Genomic DNA, 21,360 nt, shown 5'->3' with positions numbered 1-21,360 from the left:
ATTTCTTATGTTTCTTGGCCCCAGCAAGTCTCTTTATCTTATTGGTGTCCTTTAGTAGTGGTTTCTTTGCAGCAATTCGACCATGAAGGCCTGATTCACACATTTTCCTCTGAACATTTTGATGTTGTGTCTGTTACTTGAACACTGTGAAGCATTTAACTCTAATGAACTTCTGCAGCAGAGGTAACTCTGGGTCTTCCTTTCCTTTGGCGGTCCTCATGAGAGCCAGCTTCAACATAGCGCTTGATGGATTTTGCGACTGCACTTGAAGAAACTTTAAAAGTTATTGAAATTTTCTGAATTGAATGACTTTCATGTCTTAAAGTAATGATGAACTGTTGTTTCTCTTTGCTTATTTGAGCTGTTCTTGCCATAATATGGACATAGCCCTATTTGGTAGAAGACCATTTACATTTTTTTTCCCTACATTTTAGTCATTTTGCAGACGCTCTTATCCAGAGCGACTTACAGTAGTGAATGCATACATTTCATTTCATGCATTTAAAAAAAAAAAAAATGTACTGGCCCCCCCGTGGGAATCGAACCCACAACCCTGGCGTTGCACACACCATGCTGGCGTTGCACACACCATGCTGGCGTTGCACACACCATGCTGGCGTTGCAAACACCATGCTCTACCAACTGAGCCACCCCCACCCCTACTTTTTTACAACTGATTGGCTCAAACGCATAAAGTTGGAAAGAAATTCTACAAATGTACTTTTAATAAGGCACACCTGTTAATTGAAATGCATTCCAGGTGTCTACCTCGTGAAGATGGTTGAGAGAATGGCAAGAGTGTGCAAAGCGGTCATCAAGGCAAAGGGTGGCTACTTTGAAAATTCTCAAATATAAATAATATTTTTATTTAACACTTCTTTTGGGGGGTTACTACATGATTCCATATGTGCTATTTCATAGTTTTGATTTCTTCACTATTCTACATTGTAGAAAATAGTAAAATAAAGAAAACCCTTTGAATGAGTAGGTGTGTCCAAACTTTTGACTGGTACTGTATATCTTACTTTTTGTGGACCAACAATTGATTCCCATTCAAAATCCTATTTTCCCTGACCCTAACCTTAAACCCTAACCCAAATTCTAACCCTAAACATAACCCATAAGCCTAAAATTGTGGATCTGCAAAATGTCCTCACTTCTCTGAATTTGTGTTGGTTTACTATTCTTGTGAATAGTTCTGGTACTCACAAGTATAGTAAAATGTGTACGTACACACACCAAGTTCACTTCAAGTCTCACTTCAAGCTTGTTTCTCACATTGTACCCCAAAAGAATGTGCCAGGCACTCACTAATGTTTTGCTGGCTGGCTACTCTTCAGCTGGCAACAGCATTGAGACATGCACCATGATCTGCCATGTTAACCCACTTATCATTCAGCCTTGTGAAGAAGGACACTCTAGTCTCTGTCAAGGAGCCCACTTCAGAGATTCCACAGAGCAGGGCAGCCCTTTTATATAACATAGCCGGGCCCAGACTACACTATGGGGAGATAAACAACTAGCCTATAACACATTTATATCAGGTCCTGTCACAGCTAGTTGGCCATCATCCAGTGTGTGTATATATATTTTATTTTTTTAAATAATGTGTGGCATGACTGTCAGAGGACAGTGGCTTGATTGTGCTGCATCCTGCCAAAAATACACGCTGGTAGTTTGAAAATGCTAATGTATCATCGGCAGTTCAGCGCCGCTCCAACAGTGACACTCTTTCAGCAGTGGTTCATTATGCTCTCTTGAATAATGAAGGAGAGCATGATGGGGGAGATGTATACTCACCCTATTTTACTGGATTTTGTTCTTTGCCTGTTGTTGAGGAAACAGATTGACGTAGTAGCACCAGGGTCGCGTTTAGTAGGGCACAAAACCGGTTTTCCACGGTATATGAAAATGAGCGTTTCTTGGACAAGCTCAGGTATTAGCCTACCTCCCTGTTTCACTCGTTTCAAATCAATTTCTCTCCACTGAACACAACCATGCTTCTCAAAGAAGGGAGGGTACGTGAGAAGAGAAAAGGAGAGAATGTTGTTTTTGGTACCACGAAAGCGTCTCCTGGCTTTTGTAAAGCATGGTTTGCATACTTCCTTTTACATTCTGATGATGTTTTGCAACTGTTATTAATCTAGCTTCGTCCGGTTAGTGCAAAAGGGGCATGAGCCGTGAGCTATGGACACATTAATTTACTGTTCCTTCAAGGTTTCCTTCAAGGTTTGGCCGAGTCTATGAAAAATAAGTAAATATATAAAGGAGAAATAGGCCTACGTTCTTCCTGACTTGGTGTTGAATAATTTGGGCTTGTCTGGTGATACCAGAGCTTACGTCAATGCACTAATGCAAAGGAATTTGTATTGTTAGAATCCCTGGGACTTGCTTGATGAAGACTGCTGGTTGCCTTTTGTATGTTCTGGGTCACTTCTTTCTATCTTCTAACTATCATACTAGCAATCATGACTCTATGCTAAAAATCATTTGGCATTTGGTGTTAAACAGGACGCTATTATCGAAGTTAGGCACATTTCCGGGCCCAACATTTACTTCAAGGCCTCTGTGACATCAGAGACTTCTGGGAACGCTTGCGAAACAGAACAAACAGACCAGGCCGGTATTTGGGGTTTGAGAAGTCAATGAGGGAAGTGAAAATGTCTTCCTTACCTGTTAATTTTCTCAATCTAAAGGCAAAACCTAGATCCGAGCCAATGTCTTAAGTAGGTAAATGTTATTACTCCAACCTTATGAAAGTGACACTGACACATTTTAATTTTGTTGAAAACAACTTTATATTGCAGTAGTGCCTTTGATTTGACGGCATGCTCATGCGCAGTTTGGCACGAGACGACCATTCGACCCGTTTACGTGTTTCTACGCATGAGCTTTGCTAGCCAACGTCGCCATGACATCGCTTACAAGTGTGATCAGGGATTTATTTTGGAGAAGCAGTTATAGCCTCTTCATGCTGTACTGTCTTTGGTAATAACGTCAATCACTTCCAAGACCACAAGCAATAGATGTCATTGTGCTCGAAGTAGCCCAAAATGTCTACACACAAAGACTTTAAAAACACAATGATTAGACCTATTATTAATTTATCACAAATCTAAGTAGAAGGCAGTTACAGTCAGTCCCATCTACCCTAAAGGCTGTATTATGAGATTTAGCGAATGGTAGCCAGACCTTTTGGGACCAAACGGACAACAGTGAGTTTGAGGCCCTAACCCCAAGCATAGTCCAATGCTTCATGTAACTGGAGATGGTTTGAGTGACGCTCACGTCATTACCTGTTAATGGTTGATTTGTTATCGAGCTCGGCGAGATGAATAGATTGTGTCTCACGATGCCATTTGCAGCAGTTTACCAGTGCCATCACTCTCCTGATTCAGATGTGTCAGGAGGACCACACCGGCATCCCTTTACATGGTCCGCGGGTAATGAGGCTTAAAAGGCTCTGAGATTTACTGCAGAGTCATCTCAGCCTTGAAGACGGCCTTGCCTTTGACTCAGCTGACCTCCTGGGATGTGTTCAGTAGGGCCCACCATAGTGAAACGTTTTAAAACGTTCTGAATGAGCGTTTCTTATTAGACAAGTCCTGTTAGTAGAAGTGTTGTTCTACTATTTTGGAACTCTGATCTCAGGGAATGAGAATGTTATTACATGGAATGAGTTGCCTTATTACAATGTTCCTGCTGAAATCATGCTTATACACACACAACAAACTCTTGTAGGCTGTTTTGTAGCAATTTGTGGCAGAAATCACATTCCATTACTAAGTCTACAAGACATAGTAACAATAGTTGGTGTAAAGTTACCACTGAAAGAAGAGGAACGTCTGTTCATCATTTAGACAGAAATTAGAGTCTTTGTGTTGTCAACAGTACAAGTCTGTAGAAATACTGTAGTAAAGGGAGAAAAGCAAGCTTTTTAAAGAGCCACAGCCCCCTGCAGAATGATAAATTAAGAATGAGAGAGAGGAGCGCTCAGATGAGAGGCAAAGGCAGTGGGAATTAAAATGACATATTTTTTGTGGACTCACACTTCACAGATCTTAATGTCAGAGCTGCACCAATGGAGCGTTAGTGTTTGTTTGAGCTGTGCCTTCTGCTTTTACACTGCTACATCTACCACAAGCACTTAGTAGCAGCATTGTGTTGTTTCAATGGGTACAGTGAAGGCCTCTGAAAGTGGGCGATGTGAGGTAAAGCTGCTCACTGTCGCTCTCTCTCTCTCTCTCACACACACACAGGTAGGAGCCTTTAGCCAGGTGCTCCTCACAAGGTCATAACAATAAGACCACAAAGTCCGTTGCCATAGTAACGTGCGCCAGTGAGCTTAACTGGTTAGAAGGATGAATAAAGAAAAGCACAACAGCTCTGTTCAATACACCAGACACAGCCAGGCAAGGTACAGCAACCTTTCACTGAGGGAGTTCTACCAGCGAAGCAGGTGCTGCGAACCCAGCAAAATCATTACAATGTCTAGCTGATAATAGCGTTTCATAACAAATTTGATATGGCCCAAGGACGTTTATCAGATATAAAAGCCTCTGTAATTTATCAGATAGTTGCTTAATTGATTGGACTCTGAGTTGAGCTGCATTTTGACCAAACAACAAAAATACAACAGGTCAGTTGAGAGACTGTTCTTTTCTTTGCAGGCCAACCTGAACGATTCCCATAACCAGATGGTGGTGCACTGGGCCGGGGAGAAGAGCAATGTCATCGTGGCGTTGGCCAGAGACAGTGTCGGAGCCGCAGGTCCCAAGACTAGCTCGGTGAGTACACAGTAGTACACTTCCTGCGCATACAGTAGTACACTTCCTGCGCATACAGTAGTACACTTCCTGCGCATACAGTAGTACACTTCCTGCGCAGACAGTAGTACACTTCCTGCGCAGACAGTAGTACACTTCCTGCGCAGACAGTAGTACACTTCCTGCGCAGACAGTAGTACACTTCCTGCGCAGACAGTAGTACACCTCTGTGTACCGGAATACACTTCCTGTGACTACAGTAGAACACTTCCTGCGAGTACAGTAGTACACTTCCCGTGAGTACACTAATGTAGTAGCCTACATTTCCTGTAAGTACAGTAACATACCTTCTGTGTGGGATGGTGATCCACAATCGCATGGAAATAACATCCATGAACCTATCCACCACTACATAGCCTAACGCCTACATGTTGTTTTTAACCACTTTTTAATCGTCTTCCCTCTCAATTCACATTGCCCTCTATTCAGATAACACCCATAGGATTTTGCCATTCAAATTTAGACTCCTTTGTTTGAGTTATCATGGCAGAAATGATAGTACTGTGTTAACCACAGTTTGACTGTGTAATGTCTTTGTGTATCCATGTGTGTTTGTGTGTGTGCGTGCGTGCGTGCGTGCACGCATGTGTGTGTGTGTGCGTGGGTGCCCATCTGGTCAGTGACAGTGACAGGCCACGTGTTGTCAGTGTTGCGGGGCCCGGACCTGTTCCACTGTGCTAAGGAGATGGCGCCATGGCCTGCCAGCCGGCCGTGTGCTTCCTCTCCACTCTTCTCCTCTCACAGATCAGATTCACTGAGCCACGGATGAATCCCTCCATCTGTTACACCACCAAAATAGTTCTCTCTCTACTCTGTCTGCTTTTGATGATATCAGCTCCCTGTCCTGCCTGTTACTCACACTCAGCTTACAGTAATCCAAGCACCTCCCACTGCTTTTGTGCACAGTGTAAGAAGGACCTCCCTCGTTCCTCAAGGGGTTAACTTAAGATGTAATGCCATTTGAAAAAAAAGTGGTTGATACTTAACTGCAGAGATACCACTGGTGAAGGACAGTTTATTTGTACAAAAATTGTTTGTTTTGTGTCTCTCTCCGCTCCCAGTTTATTTCGCTCCTCGACATAACTTCCAGCCAGCATTGTGGATTCAGTGGTCTTTGTGTGCTGTTCTCTGGGGTCTGAACTCCTTCTTCTCTGGCACTCTGATGGGAACCTGAGAGCGCTGACCTCACTCGTGTATTGTCTTTGGTAGAATCTGCAGGACAGGAGGGAACAGAATGGAACACTAAACTCTCTAGTCACTTAACATGGACAAAGCTTTTTCCCAAGTATTGTGTTTCTCTCCGTAGATAGTCTGTAGCTGGAAAGTGTAGCTACTTCCTAAATGCTTTGATTCCTTTTACTGAGTTAGTTAATGGCCCCCCTCCCAATACACCCATTCTAAAATGATTTTGTCCTCTACAAGGATAGGTGTCCTTCATCAAAAAGCATTTTTCCTGTCCAAAAAGCATCACAACAAAAAGTACAGTGATAGTGGATTTAATTTGTTTACCATGTGCCGTGACTTCCATGTTCTCACCTCATTGCTCTCTCCTCTGTCACACGGTAGGTGTACGTGTCTTACAACTATGGAACCAGCTTCTCCCCCATCTCAGAGAGGTTTCAGCTGAGTGGGGAGAAGGAGAAAGACGGGAACAAGCAGGTCATCTCCCAGTTCTACCACAGCCCTGCTGACAATAAGAGGGTAAGTGGCTGAAGACCATAGAGGTACATACACTGAGTGTATGAAGCATTAGGAACACTTTCCTAATATTGAGTTGCATCCTCTCTTGCCCTCAGAACAGCCTCAATTCGTCAGGACATGGACTCTACAAGGTGTCGAGTGTTTCACAGGGATGTTGGCCCATGTTGACTCCAATGCTTCCCACAATTGTCAATTTGGCTGAATGTCCTTTGGGTAGTGGACCATTCTTGATACACACAGGAAACTGTTGAGCATGAAAACCCCAGCAGTGTTGCAGTTCTCAACACAAACCGGTGTGCCTGGCACCTACTACCATACCCCGTTTAAAGGCCCTTAAATGTTTAGTCTTGCCCATTCACCCTCTGAATGGCTCACATACACAATCCACGTCTCAATTGTCTCAAGGCTTAAAATCCTTCTTTAACCTGTCTCCTCCCCTTCATCTACACTGATTTAACAGGTGACATCAATAAGGATCATAGCTTCCACCTGGATTCACCTGGTCAGTCTGTCATGTTTTGTCTACTCAGTGTACAGTATGATAATAAGACATACTGTATTTAGACCTTTCTCTATATCGAAAGACTGCCCTGATAGAGGAGTTTTATTATGTTTTCAAAGTTTGAGTGTATAACTATTTTTCGTATGTTCTCCCATCTCCGCACAACCAGCGCAAGGCACATCACTTTATTGAGCTTGTGGTTTATTAGGGTTGATTTAGCTGTATAGTGGGTGGGTGTGTGTGCTTGTGTACATGCGTAGTTATCAGTCATGAGCTCGAGATTGTTCGATGCAGTGCCTTGAGGTTTGGTGCGGTGCCGTGTTTGATTATGTCTCATTGTGTGCCGGTGAGTCATAGCCCTGGCCCCGCCCCCAGCCGTTCCCCCTGGCACTCAGCCCAGTGGAGGTTATTGCCAGGTGTAAGGGTGCATGGGAAACACAGTTTGTTCCATTAGCAGGCAGGCAGGCATTCGCGTGTGGCGTGCCTTGTGAGCCCTGCAGGCTTGGGCCATCAGTCTGCAGACAGGTGGACTCCAGAGAGCGAGGCAGGGCTGCCTGGTATAACAGCGGATAACAGCCGGAGGATTCCACCCTCTTAGTCTGCAACATGTTCCCAAACATCATGGAGATGGTTACGATGGGAAATGAGTGGTTTCTTCTCATCTGCACGTTGAGCTGTGAGCTTTCCCATTTGAATTCAGGGCCAGTATTTAGCAAGCTTCTCAGAGTAGGAGTACAGATCTAGCATCAGTTCCTCTCTGTCCATAATACCACTTAGGTCTGACTGGTTATGGATCTGCCTATTTAAAAGAAAGATTCACCCATTTTGAACGTTATATATATTTTTTTTGCATTTCTGAGTGATGTTCTATCTATTCCCGGGGTCATTTCATGTTTTCATGTGTAAGTATTCACACCCACTGAGTCAATACATGTTAGAATCACCACTGGCATCGATTACAGCTTTCAGTCTTTCTGTGTAAGTCTCTAAGAGCTTTGCACACCTGGATTGTTCAATATTTGCACATTTATTATTTTTATTTTATTCTTCAAGCTCTGTCAAGTTGGTTGTTGATCATATCTAGACAGCCATTTTCAAGTCTTGCCATATATTTTCAAGCCGATTTTAAGTCAAAGCTGTAACTTGACCACTCATGAACATGCAATGTCCTCTTGGTAAGCAAATCAAGTGTATATTTGGCCTTGTGTGTAAGGTTATTGTCCTTCTGAAAGGTGAATTTGTCTTCCAGTGTCTGGAAAGCAGACTGAACCAGGTTTTCCTCTAGAATTGTGCCTGTGCTTTGCTCTATTCATTTGATTTTTATCCTAAAAAATAATCTATAGTCCTTGCTAATGGCAAGCATACCCATAACATTATGCAGCCACCACCATGCTTGAAAATATGAAGAGCGGTACTCAGTGATGTGTTGTGTTGGATTTACCCCAAACTTAACGCTTTGTATTTAGGACATAAAGTTAATTTATTTGCCACATGTTTTGCAGTTTTACTTTAGTGCCTTATTGCAAACAGGATGCAATATTTTGGAAAATATATTCTGTACAGGCTTCCTTCTTTGTCATTTAGGTTAGTATTGTTGAGTAACTACAATGTTGTTGTTCCATCCTCAGTTTTCTCCTATCACAGCCATTAAAGTCACCATTGGCCTCATGGTGGAATCCATGAGTGGTTTCCTTTCTCTCCGGTAACTGAGTTAGGAAGGATGCCTGTATCTTTGTAGTGACTAGGTGTGTTGATACACCATCCAAAGTGTAATTAACAACTTCACCATGCTCAAAGGGATATTCAATGTCTGCTTTTTTTACCCCTCTACCAATAGGTTTTTGTGAGGCATTGGAAAACCTCTCTGGTATTTTTGTATGAATCTGTGTATTAATGAATTTCATCGACTGAGGGACCTTAAAATTATCTGTATGTGTGGAATACAGAGATGAGGTAGTCATTCAAATATCATGTTATACACCGTAACAAAGGGGTTGAATACTTGTTTTGTTATTTTTTTCTAATTTGTAAAAATGTATTTGTCCCATTTCCAAGTGGAGGCTGTTGAGAATAGAGGAGTTATTGGGAAGGCAATTAAAAAATAGATCAAAGGAAGGATCGACAAAATGGGATTATAGCTCCTGTATAATTACGTAATCTGAATTTGTAATTAGGCATTTCAAATTAAATATCTCTGAATATTTCTTTGAATTTCTGTAGATTTTTTGGGGGGTGTTTGCAAACGGTCTTTTGAAATAGCTAGACAAGAGATATTTGGAGGTGAGATATTAGGCCGGTTCTTATTATTCTAGTTTGTTGAAATCAGTCAGGCTTGACGTTTTAGCAGGTTTATTCAGTTTAGAAAGTTGCAGGTACAAATAGAAATGCTATGTATAGAGCAAGAATGAGTCCCTGTTCTACAGGAAACAATGTCCTATCTATTCTACACAATATATTTCTATCTTAACATTCCTTAACACTCATGAACAGACCCCAGTGGGTATTTAGACTAACCTTGGCCCGTCTTGTCCTTCTCTTGTTCCAGTACCTCTTTGCAGACAGCACCAACAGCTACCTCTGGAACTCCTTTGACTTCTGCAAGACCATCCAGGGGTTCTCCATCCCCTTCAAGCCCACAGATCTGCTGCTGCACAGCAAGAGAGCCAACCTTGTCCTGGGCTATGACAGCTCCCACCCCAACAAACAGGTACTCAACTGACTGCTATTGAAATGCTGCTTCACTGTCTTAAAAAAAGTCTCGGACAGAAATGTAGACGATTAACAACATGCAGAGGTAAGCATGTTTTATGAAATCTATGTTACCAGGAAGTCCTTTGAGATCAACAGTCTTTTTATGATGAGATCTTTGTGCAGGAGGTGTCTATTATGATGATCACTGATTTGCCAGTAGCTCTGTGGCACCATTTTGGTTTGGGGTTAGATGCCTATGTGGACTAATGGCTCTACTCCATATGCTGGATTACCATACTATAGCCCTCAGCATTTGGTTTATAATACAGTGTTCTAGAGAAAAAAGCCAATATTTCTTAATGCAAATAGTAATTAAATGTCACAGCTGCATATACTAAACTGTCTCTCTGAAAAACACAATATGGAGGACATTTTGTGGAATTTTCCACTAACTACTTATTCACGTTTCAGCTTAACAGAAATGATGGAAAACGGTTAACTCTCAAACATTCTGCCAGTTATATGCAGCCTGGAGTCAACATGTGCAAATGAGCCCCTGACCTACATTTACTCCCCACCCCCCGCCTCTGTTATTTTTGCAGCTATGGAAATCTGACGATTTTGGAGAGACATGGGTGTTGATCCAAGAGCACGTGAAGGCCTATTTCTGGTAAGATCAATGCCTCTGTACAGTCATCAGTATAACCAATTGTCGATGTTGAGTGCCAGACTGTCTGAAAAACATTAAAGCATCGGTCTGTGAGAGGGATGGGTGGGATGTGCGTGTGTCTTCATTTCCTGTTTTTCTGTGACTGCCTGCCTCCTCCATCATCTGACCCTCACTAGACCTTAATGTCTTCCGATTGCTGTCTGCTTACCAAGCATGCAGCTCGCCAGCTAACTCCCTGCCTCTCCAAGTTAAATACATAGATTAGATTGGCCCTTGTAATTGAATGACAATGCAAAGAAAATGCCACTACCATCCCTGAGGAAGAGAGAGACTGATTTTCAAGATTTTTATTTGGGGCTCACTATGTGTGAATGGCTTGATGACTCTGGTAACACCTAAAGGATTTTGAACCCTGCTATCAATCAGATCTGGGTTCAAATAGATTTCAAACACTATCAAATACTTTGAACGTTTGCTTGAGCCTGCCTGGAGTGCCAGATGTGCAGAGTTTGCAGAGAAAAGGTCTATCAACTACATCAAAAACAACAAACTTGCTTAAAACAATCTGATAACGATGATGATTGCGACACTTTCAGTGCCGTGTGTCTCTCACCACATAAAGTAGGCCTAGGCAGGAGAGTGGCACATTCAAACATAAAACATATATTTTCCTTTCAAACCCCGTCCATAAAAGATAAAGCCCTGCTTTGGAAGGATTTGACCGATCTGTTAATGATTTAAAGGTGTGGATGTGGAGGGTTAGCTATGGTTAGACGTCAAGACCGTGTTATCTGAGTGGGAAGAACTCCAAGGCCCTTGGCCAATAAATTCTTCCTGTACAGGTCACATGGTCAACAAAGAAAAACATTTGGCCCTACCTATGTCCCACTTACAGCCGTTTTCTGCATCTTTCCAGGGGTGTGGAGCCGTACGACTCCCCCACCACGGTGCTGGTCCAGAGGCACGAGCCCCAGGGGGTGTCCAGCATCCTCAGCAGCACCGACTTCTTCCAGAGCGAGCAGAACCGCCGAGTCGTCCTAGAGAGAGTGGACAACTTCCAGCTCCGGGACAAGTACATGTTCGCCACCACTTCCACAGTAAGTGAGGTTGACCTGCAGGGGAATTATACATGGCAGGCATTCTGTTGCTCTTGCAGTGTTGAGAATGCTCATGTTATTATGGAGAGGAATACCCACATTGATTATTTTAACAACACAAAAATTGGGTGGTCTAACCTTAACTATGTTCTAATACCTCTGCCTTCAGAAAGTATTCACACCCTTGACTTTTTCCACATTTTGTTGTTAAAACCTGAATTGAAAATGGATTAAATAGTGCAATAATAGTGTTTAGCATGTTTTTTTTATGACTACCTCATCTCCGTACACATACAATTATCTTTAAGGTCCCTCAGTCGAGCAGTGAATTTCAACCACTGATTCAACTAAGACCAGATAGGTTTTTCAATACCTCGCAACAAAGGACACCTATTGGTAGATGGGTAAAAAAATTATAAAGAAGCAGACATTTGAATATCCCTTTGGGCACGGTGAAGTTATTAATTATACTTTGGATGGTGTATCAATATACCTAGTCACTACAAAGATACAGGTGTCCTTACTAACTCAGTTGCCGGGGAGGAAGGAAACCGCTCAGGGATTTCACCAATGGTGACTTTAAAACAGTTACAGATGTTGTGACGTGACCTTCGTTAATCTGATGACTGTTATTTATTCAATCCACTAACTATGTTAAATTGTTACCCCATTTAAATGAGTCATGTAACAATTAACTCATTAGGAATTTGGGGCACCACGGAAGAAGTTGTTTAACGAGTTACCATCTCCTGAATTAAACTCTAGATATACTCTAGATATATATAAGTTGTATATCGATAAGTCACTTATTAATCATTACCTCATATCAGTCTCATTTGGAACGTCGCAGACTTCTTGAATCCGCAAGAACCCCAGCCCTTTCTGACTATTCAGTACTACACAAATTGATTTAATTGTTTATTTAATAACTAACTAAATAGTAATACCGAATACACATACAGTCGTGGCCAAAGGTTTTGAGAATGACACAAATATTAATTTCCACAAAGTTTGCTGCTTCAGTGTCTTTAGATAATTTTGTTACTATGGAATACTGAAGTATAATTACAAGCATTTCATAAGTGTCAAAGGCTTTTATTGACATTTACATGAAGTTGATGCAAAGAGTCAATATTTGCAGTGTTGACCCTTCTTTTTCAACACATTCTGACTGATGGCAGCCCATTCTTGCATAATCAATGCTTGGAGTTTGTCAGAATTTGTGAGTTTTTGTTTGTCCACCCGCCTCTTGAGGATTGACCACAAGTTCTCTATGGGATTAAGGTCTGGGGAGTTTCCTGGCCATGGACCCAAAATATTGATGCTTTGTTCCCCGATCCACTTAGTTATCACTTTTGCCTCATGGCAAGGTGCTCCATCATGCTGGAAAAGGCATTGTTCATCACCAAACTGTTCCTGGATGGTTGGGAGAAGTTGCTCTCGGAGGATGTGTTGGTACTATTCTTTATTCATGGCTGTGTTCTAAGGCAAAATTGTGAGTGAGCCCACTCCCTTGGCTGAGAAGCAACCCCACACATGAATGGTCTCAGGATGCTTTACTGTTGTCATGACACAGGACTGATGGGTCTTCTCCGGTCAAGCTGTTTTCCGGATGCCCCAAGCAATCGGAAAGTGTATTCATCAGAGAAAATGACTTTACCCCAGTCCTCAGCAGTCCAATCCCTGTACCTTTTGCAGAATATCAGTCTGTCCCTGATGTTTTTCCTGGAGAGAAGTGGCTTCTTTGCTGCCCTTCTTGACACCAGGCCATCCTCCAAAAGTCTTCACCTCATTGTGTGTGCAGATGCACTCACACCTGCCTGCTGCCATTCCTGGGCAAGCTCTGTACTGGTGGTGCCCCGCAGCTGAATCAACTTTAGGAGACGGTCCTGGCTCTTACTGGACTTTTTATTTATTTTTTTATTTTTATTTTTTCCCCAATTTTGTGGTATCCAATTGGTAGTAGTTAGTCTTGTCTCATCGCTGCAACTCCTGTACGGACTCGGGAGAGGCGAAGGTCAAGAGCCATGCGTCCTCCGAAACACAACCCAACCTAGCCGCACTGCTTCTTGACACAACACACATCCAACCCAGAAGCCAGCCGTACCAATGTGTCGGAGGAAACACCGTACACCTGGCGACCTGGTCAGCGTGCACTGCACCCGGTCCGCCACAGGAGTCGCTAGTGCGCGATGAGACAACGATATCCCTGACGGCCAAACCCTCCCTAACCCGGATGACGCTGGGCCAATTGTGCATCGCCCCATGGACCTCCCGGTCGCGGCCGGCTGCGACAGAGCCTGGGCTCGAACCCAGAATATCTGGTGGCACAGCTAGCCTTAGACCACTGCGCCACCCGGGAGGCCTTGCTGGACTTTCTTGGGCGCCCTGAAGCCTTCTTCACAACAATTGAACCGCTCTCCTTGAAGTTCTTGATGATCCAATAAATGGTTGATTTAGGTGCAATCTTACTGGCAGCAATATCCTTGCCTGTGAAACCCTTTTTGTGCAAAGCAATGATAACGGCACGTGTTTCCTTGCAGGTAAGCATGGATGACAGAGGAAGAACAATGATTTCAAGCACCACCCGCCTTTTGAAGCTTCCCGTATGTTATTCGAACTCAATCAGCATGACAGAGTGATCTCCAACCTTGTCCTCGTCAACACTCACACCTGTGTTAAGAAAGGAATGTGATTTAATCTTCTAATGAGATAATTGTTTTTCATATAAACTTTTGCCCAGTCAGTAGCCACGCCCCAAGTGAGCACAGACATCGTGTCGGCGTGATGGAATGACCCCTTTTTCCCTGAGGATTAAAAGCCTTGGTAACAAAATTTACAACAGACCCGAACATTGCCGGGTTGCTACTGGCATGTAAAGTAGCAACCCGGCTAAACCCTGAATAATCAACCTTGAGACCAGCAGACGTGAAGCGTGAGCTAAACGTTACAAATGGCTGAAAACTCAAAACGAGGTGAAGAAGATAAAAACTAGGCATTAAAATCTCCAGTCTGCAGTTGGGCATGTAAAAGTGGTCCTAGAACTTTGACTAAAGACACGAGGTGGGAAATAAGAAAATTCCATCTCAGACAATCACTAAGTATCTGTTCTGAAGAAACACTCCACTCCAAGCCAGGCCAAGGACATTGGAGGACATTGTGACCTCTGGTGAAAAATCAGAGCCTTACCCCTATCGAGCCATTCCCCATAGAAGGATCGATTGGTTTCAACAGAGAGACAACAAACAAGGACATCTACACATAAATACATTGCATTTCTTACCCAAACGGGTGGCAGTTCGTGTGTAAGGTATACGATTAATGTGAGAACAGTCCTAGAATGTATCCATGATAAAATGTCCCTTTCTCCATCTGTGTAACAAGCCGTCATATCTTGTCAGTCCACTAGGGACTTTTGTCTCATGTAAGTGTGTACAGTCGTGGCCAAAAGTTGAGAACGACACAAATATACATTTTCACAAAGTCTGCTGCCTCAGTTTGTATGATGGCAATTTGCATATACTCCAGAATGTTATGAAGAGTGATCAGATGAATTGCAATTAATTGCAAAGTCTCTTTGCCATGCAAATTAACTAAATCCCCCCAAAAACATTTCCACTGCATTTCAGCCCTGCTACAAAAAGGACCAGCTGACATCCTGTCAGTGATTCTCTTGTTAACTTCTTGGGGCTATGTGGGACGTTAGCGTGCCCCCCGTGGCGCACCCTATCAACAGCAGGTGCATTTCAAGAGCGGCAAATTTGAAACCAAATAAATGTCAAAATTCAAATTTCTCAAACATACAACTAACTTACAGCCTTTGAAAGATAAACATCTCCTTAATCTAACCACGTTTTCCGATTTCAAAAAGGTTTTACGGGGAAAGCATAAAGTTAGGTTATGTTAGGAGAGTACATTGACAATAGCTGTGTGTAGTGTATTGTCGATTCAAAGACAGGCGTCACCAAAACCATAAAATCAGCTAAAATTATGCACTAACCTTTTACAATCTCCATCAGATGACACTCCTAGGACATTATGTTAGACAATGCATGCATTTTTAGTTCTATCAAGTTCATATTTATATCTAAAAACAGCGTTTTACTATGGCGTTGATGTTCAGGAAATCGTTTCCCTCCAATACCGGCAGTCAAGTCATGACAACAAAATAATTAATTAATATTAGAAAACATTGGTAAAATATTATATTGTCATTCAAAGAATTATAGATTTACATCTCTTGAACGCAATGGACTTGCCAGATTTAAAATTAACCTTACTGGGAAATCACACTTTGCAATAATCTGAGCACTGCGCCAGAAAAATACGCATTGCGGTACAGACTAACCGCCATGTTGGAGAGATCTAAAATCGAAAATACTATGTAAATAATCCATTACCTTTGATTCTCTTCATCAGATGTCACTTCCAAAGAATCCCAGGTCCATAACGAATGTAGTTTTGTTCAAAAAAGCTCATCATTTATGTCCAAAAACCTCCGTGTTGTAGCACATGATCTAAGCCAGCCGGACTTCACTTCACATCACGAACGGAAAAAATATATTTACGTTCGTTCAAACATGTCAAACGTTGTATCGCATAAATCATTAGGGCCTTTTTTAACCAGAACATGAATAAAATTCAAGGCGGACCATTGGGTTCTCTTTTAAAACGTTTCGGAATGAGAGTACCCACCATCAAATCGCACGCCAGGTGTCTAATGGGCCATCGCCGTTCCAAAGCTCTTCTTCAGTCAGATCTCACTGTAGAAGACTCAAAACACTTTGTAAAGGCTGGGGACATCTTGTGGAAGCAATAGGAAGTGCCAAAACATTCCTCACCCCCTTTGTTTTTCAATGGTATAGGCTTAAAGTCAATTCAACACATCAGGTATCCACTTCCTGTCAGAATCTGTCTCAGGGTTTTGCCTGCCAAATGAGTTCTGTTATACTCACAGACACCATTCAAACAGTTTTAGAAACTTTAGGGTGTTTTCTATCCAAACCTGAACAATAATATGCATATTCTAGCTTCTGAGTTGGTGTAATAGGCAGTTAAAAATGGGCACATATTTTTTCAAAAAATTATCAATACTGCCCCCTATACCCTAACAGGTTAACAAAAAAAAACTCTCATACTTAATCATATATTTTATACAACATTTAGATGTAAACTTGACAATGTGTCCACTTTCCGAGTTATTTCTTGATACCATCCTTAATGACATCACAAAATAATAAACAATATGACATGATTATTCTTTAACCTCTCTAGGGTAGGTGGCACCAAATCGTCCCACCTACGTAACAGCCAGTGGAATCCTGTGGCGCGTTATTCAAATACCTTAGAAATGCTATTACTTCAATTTCTCAAACATATGACTATTTTACAGCATTTTAAAGACAAGACTCTCGTTAATCTAACCACACTGTCCGGTTTAAAAAAGGCTTTACAACGAAAGCAAAACATTAGATTATGTCAGCAGAGTACCCAGCCAGAAATAATCAGACACCCATTTTTCAAGCTAGCATATAATGTCACAAAAACCCAGAAGACAGCTAAATGCAGCACTAACCTTTGATCTTCATCAGATGACACACCTAGGACATTATGTTATACAATACATGCATGTTTTGTTCAATCAAGTTCATATTTATATCAAAAACCAGCTTTTTACATTAGCATGTGACGTTCAGAACTAGCATACCCCCCGCAAACTTCCGGCGAATTTACTAACAATTTACTAAATTACTCACGATAAACGTTCACAAAAAGCATAACAATTATTTTAAGAATCATAGATACAGAACTCCTCTATGCACTCGATATGTCCGATTTTAAAATAGCTTTTTGGTGAAAGCACATTTTGCAATATTCTAAGTAGATAGCCCGGCATCACAGGGCTAGCTATTTAGACACCCAGCAAGTTTAGCCTTCACCAAACTCCGATTTACTATTAGAAAAGTTTGATTACCTTTGGTGTTCTTCGTCAGAATGCACTCCCAGGACTTCTACTGGAATGACATCATTCAGCTTTTTCCCGGGCTCTGAGAGCCTATGGGAGCCGTAGGAAGTGTCACGTTACAGCGAAGATCCTCAGTCTTTAATAAACAGAGACAAGAAGAACAAGATCTTGTCAGAGAGGGCACTTCCTTTAAGGAATCTTTTCAGGTTTTTGCCTGCCATATGAGTTCTGTTATACTCACAGACACCATTCAAACAGTTTTAGAAACTTTAGGGTGTTTTCTATCCAAAGCCAATAATTATATGCATATTCTAGTTACTGGGTAGGAGTAGTAACCAGATTAAATCGGGTACGTTTTTTATCCGGCCGTGTAAATACTGCCCCCTAGCCCTAACAGGTTTTAAGTCCCCACTGATCATTCCAAACACTCAGATGTTAGAAATAATGTTCCAATGTTCACTTTTTGGCCAAAAAGGTTTTGGCGGCAAAAGTATTCTGGAGACAAAGCACATTTCTTTCCCAATACTGAGGAGCAAAGGGAGAGATTCTCCTCCTGCCTAATTTACGACTGAGTGTTAAGGTGTCAAAACCGGCCCACCCCCTTCCCCTCTTTTGTGGGTAAGAGGGTCTGGTTGTTGTCAGCTATTTACCAAGCTGATCTGAGGCCTTTGATCCTCACCCAGGAGAGTCATGACACAGAGTTTAATGGCTGTGGTAGGAGAGAACTGAGGTTTGATCAACAACATTGTAGTTACTCCACAATACTAACCTAATTGGCAGAGTGAAAAGAAGGCAGCCTGTACAGAATAAAAATATTCCAAAACATGCATCCTGTTTGCAACAAGGCACTACAGTAAAACTGCAAAAAATGTAGCAAAGAAATTAACTTTGTCCTGAAAGCAAAGTGTTATATTTGGGGCAAACACAACACATCACTGAGTACCACTCTTCATATTTTCAAGCATGGTGATGGCTGCATCATGTTATGGGTGTGCTTGTCGTCGGCAAGGACTAGGGAGAAGAGCTAAGCAGAGGCAAAATCATAGAGGAAAACCTGGTTGTCTGCTTTCCAACAGACACTGGGAAAAAAATTCACCATTCAGCAGGACAAAAACCTGAAACACAAGGCCAAATATACACCCTGGTTGCTTACCAAGATGACAGAATGTTCCTAAGTGGCCTAGTTCATGTTTTACTTAAATTGTCTTAAAAATCTATGGCAAAACCTGAAAATGGCTGTCTAGCAATGATCAACAACCAACTTGACAGAGCTTGAAGAATAAAATAATTATGTGCAAATATTGTACAATCCAGGTGTGCAAAGCTCTTAGAGACTTACCCAGAAAGACTCACAGCTGTAATTGCAGCCAAAGGTGATCTTAACATGTTGATTCAGGGGTGGGAATACTTAAGTCAATTTGTTATTTCAGTATTTTCTTTTTCAAAAATTGTGCAACAATGTCTAAAAACATGTTTTCACTTTGTCATTATGGGGTATTGTTTGTAGATGGGTGAGACATTTTCTATTCCGGCTGTGACACAATAAAATGTGGAATAATTTAAGGGGTATGAATACTTTCTGAAGGACTGTAAGTCATTAGTCAAACCCATCATATTGAACTGGTAGGCTTAAATACCTGATAAGTCCACCACATGCATAGAATCGTTCTAAAGGTAGTATCTCTTATCCCTAGCTAAAGAATTTGGCCTCCTATAACCCCAGCAGTGTCTGTTTGCGATAAAGTCACACGTTGTTTGGCATATCTGATCCCAGGCTCCTTCCTTGGCTGTGAATCTGTGTCACAAATATCCAGCGTGCTTTGCCTGGGCGCATGCAGTCCAATAAAGCCTCATACAATGAAAGAGGAACTTTAATTATTGACCCCTCCATAAAAAGAGGAATATATTTTGCTGTGTACGCAATGTGGACTGGAGAGACGGGCCATGTCATGTACTGTGGAACACTGGGGTTAACCCTTTCACGTGTGAGTTCCAAATATCTCTAACGGTCGCCCCTGCGTGAGTTTTTTTATGCACATGATGTTCGAACGTTCTCTCCATTCCAGGATGTGATTGTTACATAAACAACAACACTGAATGCTCAGAGTGGGAGTGAGAGGTTACCGTGATTGACTGCCTGCACGCGCCATTTGTATCAATAAATCACTATCAGAAAATGTTTTGTGTGGTATTATTGATATATTTACTATTTTATTTACGTTTTTCAATTACCCGTGATAAATCATGCGTTCCGATTTTTGCATAAATTGTAAAGGGCGCATAGTATGTGTGTAAAATAATGTTTTGAAGGTTGTACTGATTATGATGAGCTAAGCTAATTCCAGCTTTGTGTATGGAGCCATGTTTGTTGACATACAATGCATTCTGGGTTTCACTTGATCGTCTGTCGGACCAAAGATGCTATAACAAAATGAGGTGAGTAAGGGTTCACTCATTTTTTGAGAACTTCAGGAAGTGAATGTGGGATGTGAATGATGGTAGACCACACCCCTTCAACTCATCTTGTCTTCTCTTATTATCTTCGGTTTCTGTGAGGTAAAAAAGCATGGCTGCGCGCTGAAACTAATCGTCGGATTACTTTCAATTTCTAGAAAGTGTTTTACTCAATTATTTTGATCAACGGTGAGCTCACCCGTGATGTGATTAATTGTACATAGTAATTGCTATTAGCTAATTCGTAGTGTAGTTTATGTCAGCCGAGAGTTAGAAAATATGACCGCTTGTGTTGCGTCAATCTTTCCTCAGCGCTAGGACAAATGTAGCCTACATTTTTCCGGTTAGAATGATTGTGTTATGCTATAGATACTTCTGTGAATATCTGAACATTGCATCCAAAAATAAACTACTCACATTCTGGACATAACTTTGTAAGGACTGTGTTTGTGTAAATAGTTTCTGAAAAAAGTGTGGCCAGCTCAAATGTTGTTTGTTGCGTCATTCGAAACTGGCCGTTCTAAATGAGTGTTCTAATCACACGGGGTGTGATCGTACGCTTCAGGGACAACTGTAGAACGATCACACCCCGTGTGATGGTACGTGTGAAAGGGTTAATGTGGTCTGATGCATACCAATCCCATCAAAACTAGGCTGAAATATTAGTTTGCATTTGATAGCACACATGTCTATTCTGAGCCAATTACGGGTAAGGATTCCTGTCTGTGCAAACTCAGTCCTAGCCTTGAATAACCACGCAGACTCACTGCAGTCAACGCTATGTTAAACAGCCATTGCCAAACACGTATCTGAATCCTGGCGTTACACACACACACACACACACACATAGCGGAAAGGGGAAAGAGAGAGACTGAAAGTACAATTGCAGAGGAGGGCTGTTTGGGGCATTTTCACTATGAGGAAGTGGTGTTTCTGTAAAGAAACTGAATGGAGAGCTGAGGTTCTGCACTGCTGCTTAGCTTGTGCAACCTTGATGAAATATGCATTCTTAAACCCCTATAAATATGCACATTGTGAATGTTTGTACATTGTAACTACCATATCTTTATTCATATCAGTCTCTTACAAATCAATTGACTCAACATTCACAGCTACAAGCATACTTCATAAGGTCATCCCTACCAGAGGTGGGACCAAGTCATTTTTCTTTTACAAGTCACAAGTAAGTCTCAAGTCTTAGCACTCAAGTCCAAAGTCAAGTCCCAAGTCAAGACAGGCAAGTCCGAGACAAGTCTCAAAGTCCTAAACTTCGAGTTTGGAGTCCTAAACAAGTCATAACGTGCTCTTCATCAAATGTAATACCAAGAGTAATAGTTAGTATATTGCATTTACGCAAATCATGAAAATATCTATATTTATTACTTTCCAAATAAACGTTATATTTCCATGGAAATGCATGGGTAGCCATGAGAAAGACCCCCCCCCCCTCTCTG

The 21,360-nt window shown here is 41.8% G+C and overlaps 1 protein-coding gene across 2 annotated transcripts in view; it reads left to right on the top strand.

Annotated features, from left to right (window-relative positions):
• The window catches only part of sorl1 (sortilin-related receptor, L(DLR class) A repeats containing), a 79,191-nt gene that overhangs the window by 9,407 nt on the left and 48,424 nt on the right, over nt 1–21,360 (top strand). For both annotated transcript variants that reach the window (XM_029772848.1, XM_029772847.1), the window contains exons 2-6: nt 4,671–4,787; nt 6,393–6,527; nt 9,575–9,736; nt 10,323–10,390; nt 11,307–11,487. In XM_029772848.1, the coding sequence (XP_029628708.1) occupies nt 4,671–4,787; nt 6,393–6,527; nt 9,575–9,736; nt 10,323–10,390; nt 11,307–11,487 (663 nt within the window). The remainder of the gene's footprint in view (nt 1–4,670; nt 4,788–6,392; nt 6,528–9,574; nt 9,737–10,322; nt 10,391–11,306; nt 11,488–21,360) is intronic.

The sequence above is a fragment of the Salmo trutta genome, chromosome 13 (genome assembly GCF_901001165.1).
Source record: "Salmo trutta chromosome 13, fSalTru1.1, whole genome shotgun sequence".
Classification (NCBI taxonomy): domain Eukaryota; kingdom Metazoa; phylum Chordata; class Actinopteri; order Salmoniformes; family Salmonidae; genus Salmo; species Salmo trutta.
This window is presented reverse-complemented; position numbering and strand designations above follow the sequence as displayed.